Source organism: Populus trichocarpa, chromosome 5 (genome assembly GCF_000002775.5).
Source record: "Populus trichocarpa isolate Nisqually-1 chromosome 5, P.trichocarpa_v4.1, whole genome shotgun sequence".
Taxonomy (NCBI): Eukaryota; Viridiplantae; Streptophyta; class Magnoliopsida; order Malpighiales; family Salicaceae; genus Populus; species Populus trichocarpa.
Window position 1 is genome coordinate 4936337 of NC_037289.2, and position 5579 is coordinate 4941915.

The window sequence follows — 5579 nt, forward strand, 5'->3', positions numbered from 1 at the left end:
ATATTTTACCACAAAAGATTGGTGCTACAAATAATATGGCTGACATGCTCACAAAAGTTGTCTTAGGAATCAAGTTTCAACACTGCTTGAACTAGTCAATATATATCACTCAGTGTTAAGTACCTTCGAGGTGCATGGCATCATTGAGTGATCACTAGGATTGGATGGAAAAATCTCACAAGGTTAGAGATTTATGGCAGTTTGTCTAGATTTCCCCCCTCCTCTGTCTCCATAACTATGCCGACCTCTAACCAACAACTTCCACTCTCCAACTATCTCTTTAACTCTCCAGCTCCAAACCTCCAACTTCACACGTAATGACACCATTTAGTCCCTATAAATAGGAGGCTCCCTCCATTGTTGAAAAAATCAAGTGAGAGTGAGATTAATTGAGTGTGTGAGAAGTGAGCAACTTACAAGAGAAAAAAGAGATAGAGAGCTTAGTCTTGATTTTGTATTGAGGTTTTGGCGAGTGATTGTATCATTCCTCCAATATAGTGAAATTTACTGCTCCATGGATATACCACGTTAACAAACAGACGGGCTTGTTTGTTTTTGCTTCAAATTAATATTTTTTGGTGTTTTCAGATTATTTTGATGTGTTGATATCAAAAATGATTTTTTAAAAAAAAACATTATTTTAATATATTTCCGAATAAAAAATACTTTGAAAAATAATCTCAACCACACTCTCAAACACGACATGATTCCTCAATCAGGTTGGTCCACGGAGCAGCAGATTTTGCCATTTTTTACCGTTGAAATCTGGGAGAAAATGTACCCGAAGTGTTTGCCAATGTGATGCTTGTGAAGAAAGCAAATGGGAAGTGGAGAAAACGTGTAGACTTTACCACCCTAAATAAAGCTTGTCTGAATGATAGTTACCCCTCATGAGAATTAATCAACTTGTGGATTCAACGCTCGACCATCATATGTTGAGTTTTTTAGATTCGTTTTCCAGGTATCACCAAATTAAGATGAAAGATGAAGTTAAAGAGAGAACGTATTTCATCACATATTGTTATAAAGTGATGCCTTTTGGATTAAAAAAATGCTAAAACAACTTGTAAAAAATTGGTTGCTAAAGTCTTTTGGATTAAAAATTGGTCACTGGTCGGAAGGTAGAGGCCAACATTGATGATACGGTGGTTAGAAGTGTGAGATCAGTTGAATGATACATGGGATAGCGAACTCAGTCGCATCATACCCTTGCAAACTCAAAGCATCATGGCGAACTTCATTTTTTGGTGAACTGGCCCAAATTTTTAATCAGATAATTAAGTAAATGCCGATAAGGGTTTTTTTTTTTTTAATCGAATTCACAATAAGTAATTGCGAATAAAAGATGCAGAAAATAGCAAAAACGCTATAGTAATGAAGTGTCAAACCTTTCTCATAAATAGCACCTAGTAGTGGATTCCTATAATAGCAAGAAAACATCTTTCATGAGATTAAAGCATGATTGTCATTGACTTGGAGAAACCAACAGAGTGCATGCACAATATATTCTGACAAATTAGACCATCTAATTATATCATGACTAAAGAAAAGCTTACGTTATTTATTACACAACACTAACTCCAGATGGCGAATGAACATACTGAATGGTAACTCTCACAGGCTAGCACAAGATGCCTTCCCTCCACAATACCATGCTACTGTCACCATCGCTCTCCTTCAAGTACCACTGCAATATCAATTACAAATTGAAAATCATATCAAGCGTAAAATTTGCACGTGGAGAAAGAAGAATTAAGGCATAGAGCTGCAAGACTAGTTGAAAACCTGTCAGTGACAACATCTTCCAGAAGATAGCAGCACATACTCCAGGACTAGAACGTAAAAGATGGCACCTATTCCAAAGCAATCTGACAAAGCCTCCTCACAGAAACCTCTAGGATTTAAAATCCATGGATTTCTGAATGTTGATAGAGTTCGTAAGTTTCAACATTATCAAACTGGCTCCTCGAAGCTTCAAATATATTCTTATTGTCACTTATTGCAGCCCCAGTTTTGTTTTTCAGAAACCTCAGGCAGTGTTTGAACTAGTCAAACTGACAATTATTGCCCCAATAAGTGTTCAATAGGTTTTTATGATGATGAGTCTGCTTAAGTACGTCGTATTGACAACACCCAAACACCATGGAAAATGATACAAGGCTGCAACCCACTGTGATGAACAAGATTACCTGGAAGATGCGTTCTTGCAATTCTAGTTATGACCATCAATTCTTGGCCCTAACAAGCTGTATACAGAGCTCTTTTCAGGTCAGAAAATGTCACATTTAAGGTAGCCTGCAAAACTCCTCGTATACTTAAATGAGTTTAAGGTTCAATGGAGATATGCCAACAATAACAAATGACATTCCCTCTAAGCTACACTGCACTCCAACCAGCTCTCTTCCCTATTCCCCTTTCCTTCATCAGTTCCCTTGCTCTTTCAGCCTCATCCCATTTTCCCATAGAACCATACATGTTGGAAAGCATTATATAGTACCCATCATTTTCTGGGTCAGATTCAATAGCACATTTTGCCACCCTTATTCCTATCTCAATTTCATTATGAATTTTACAAGCACTTAACAAAGTTCCCCAAACACCTCCATCAGGACAAATTGGCATTGACTGAACCAGATCTTCAGCTTCTTGTAGGTTACCTGATCTTCCAAGAAGATCTGCCATACAAGCAAAATGCTTTAGATTGGGTTTTATAGAATAATATTGCATTCTATCGAACAGTTGCTTCCCTTCATCAACATATCCTGCATGAGTGCAAGCTGAGAGAAGTGATAGAAAGGTAATTGCATTCGGTTTAACATTTGATTGCTCCATTTGTTGGAAAACCTCCATTGCAGAATTTGCATCTCCATGCAGTCCATAACCTGAGATCATTACATTCCAAGAAATGACATCTTTCTCCTTCATTGAGTTGAACAATTCTCTTGATTGTTCAAGTTGACCACATTTTGCATACATATCAACCAATGCAGTACCAAGAGAAACATTGAGCTCAAATCCTCCTTCCTTAATATATTGGTGAACCATTTTTCCTTTCTCTAAGGATGGGAGATGACAGCAAGCTGAAAGAACTATAACCAATGTTGCTGAATTAGGGTTTAATTTTTCTGAAATCATTTCATCGAATAATGTGATAGCCTCTGCGTAGTGCCCACTGTGAGTATATGATGAGATCAAGGTGTTCCATGTGACAACATCTCTCTGCGTCCTACAAAACATTTTCCATGCAATGGACAAATTACCACCTTTTCCGTACATGTCTATAAGTGAATTGGCGATTGAGACATCTTCATCCACTGAATTCTTAATTATGTAACAATGAACTGATCGACATAGATTAATCAGTCCCAATTTAGAGCACGAAGAAATTACAGAGACCAGGCTGTTTGAATCAGCTTCAATGCCTAGATCTCTCATCTCCCTAAATAATTCTATACACTTCCCTTCTATTCCCATCTTACCATATCCAAAAACCATAGTGTTCCATGACTCTTTACTCCATTCATGTACACCATCAAAAAGCTTCTCTGCGGGGTTTAAAGTTCCAAACTTGCAATACATGGATAACAAAGCATTGTTAACCGTATCGTCCAAAACATAGTTTCTCCTTACAATCAGTCCATGAAAGGCTTTTCCCTCTCTCACCATCATGGAATTACCAAAACCCAAAAGGATGCAACTTACAACAATCCCATCTGGATACACATCATCAACCTGCATATCCCAAAACAGGTTTAAGCACTCATTCATAAACCCAAATCTTGCACAAACACCAATTACTGATGTCCATGAGAAAACATCTTTATCCACAACTTGACAAAAAGAATTATGAGCCTCTTCAACATTCCCACACTTGGAATACATTGACAAAAGAGAAGATTGAACAACTTGAGAGCACCCAAGTCCAGTTTTCACAGCTAAACCATGCAGACACCTTCCTGCAATCATAGCACCCAAATTCCCACAAGCTTGAAACCCACCTTCTAGTGTCCTAGAATTAACCTTCTCACCATCCCCGCCAATCCTACGCATCTCACAAAGACACTCCAAACCCTTCTCACTGTCATCATTATGCACATACCCGATTACAAGTGCAGTCCAAGACACCACATCTCTAACAACAATTTCATCAAACATAAGAGATGCATCCTCCATAACCCCACATTTAGCGTACATGTAAACAAAAGATGACCCAACCGCAGAATTTTCCGCAAAAAGGCCAGATTTTGAGACCAGCCCATGAATGTATTTCCCCTCTTCAAGCCACAAGAGCTCGGCACAAGTGGCTACAATCATGGGAATTGTAAATTGGTTTGGTGGGGTATTATCATACCGCATTTGGATGTAAAAGTCAAAAGCTTTGAAGTAATTCCCATTGGAAAAGTGAGATTTGATGATTGAATTCCAAAGAAAGGTGTCTTTTTGATTTGTTGAGTCAAAAACATAGGTGGATGAATGGGGTTTTCTGAAAGATGCATAGAGAGAGATAAGTTTTGATGATATAAAAACATTGTTTGCATTGCCAGTAGTGATTATGAGAGCATGGGATTTGTGTAGAGATTGGAGAGTTTGGGTCTGGTTAGAGAGAAAAGAGTCTATGTGACAGTTAAGGTAGTTAGAAGATGAATGGTAAGAAATTTGAAAAGGAGAGGGAAAAAGGCGTCTAAAGAGATGGTGGGCGGGTTTAAGGATTACCATGTCTCTGTCTCGGATCGCAGATAGAGGGGATGACCGTATAAATTATTGTGCTGTAGTTGTAGTATTAGTCCTTTTTCTAAATTTTAATTGCAGGAGAGACACTAATGTCTCCCTTGGTCTTCGGATTTTCTAATAAATTAGTTTAAGTTATCCCAATTTATACATAGAATTCTTTGAGAAATAACACAATTGGTTTTGAGAAAGATTCAAGTACCATTTCGGAAAGAGAGCAAATCCCATTAACTTAGTGGCGCTGTTTTTCCTCCTTGTTTTTACATTTATAAACACAAACATATAGACTTAACTATGGATTTACATATTCATATAGTTGTTCCTCTTATTTAGCCTCTTCAAAAAACATTTTTACTTGACCCTGCCGGGAGGTGGCCTTTTGTGGGGGAGTCTTGTTGTGAGCTTCCACTCACCTGCCTTTGTGAGCTTCCACACCTGTCTCTGTGAAGGTCCATGAGGTTTAATATGGTTACTTCCTCATGGACAGAGGAGGAACCTGACCTTGGTTGAGTGGTAACTGCTAAACACAGCTCTTTCCTCTTGCGGTGACAAAAATAAACTCTTAATGTCAACTATGCAGTGCTATGGATAGCAAAAGGATTTTAGAGATTGACCCCAAAAGTCTTTATACGAGCTGCTGCCTTGAAGAGCACTAGGACATCCAACTGGGTTTGGAATATTGGATGGGCTTCAGGACACAAAAGTAACCATGGCAAGGACCACTCTTTACATCACATGCAAGGATACAGCCCAGGTGTTTACTGTTTAGCTCAAGAACAAAGCATACAAAATAAAAATCCTCGAAAGCATACAACGATCGCTTAATTTCCTCCTTCCTCTTTACTCTGCCC

At 38.3% G+C, this 5579-nt stretch overlaps 1 protein-coding gene across 1 annotated transcript; it reads right to left on the reverse strand.

Annotated features, from left to right (window-relative positions):
- Window positions 1-1428: 1428 nt before the first annotated feature.
- On the reverse strand, window positions 1429-4823 carry LOC7479187 (pentatricopeptide repeat-containing protein At4g39952, mitochondrial). Its single transcript, XM_024601085.2, has 2 exons — window positions 1786-4823; window positions 1429-1687 (listed from the first exon to the last, which is right to left on the reverse strand). The coding sequence occupies exon 1, from the start codon at window positions 4714-4716 to the stop codon at window positions 2377-2379; it is 2340 nt and encodes a 779-aa protein (XP_024456853.1). The 5' UTR covers window positions 4717-4823; the 3' UTR covers window positions 1429-1687; window positions 1786-2376.
- Between the last annotated feature and the right edge of the window lie 756 nt (window positions 4824-5579).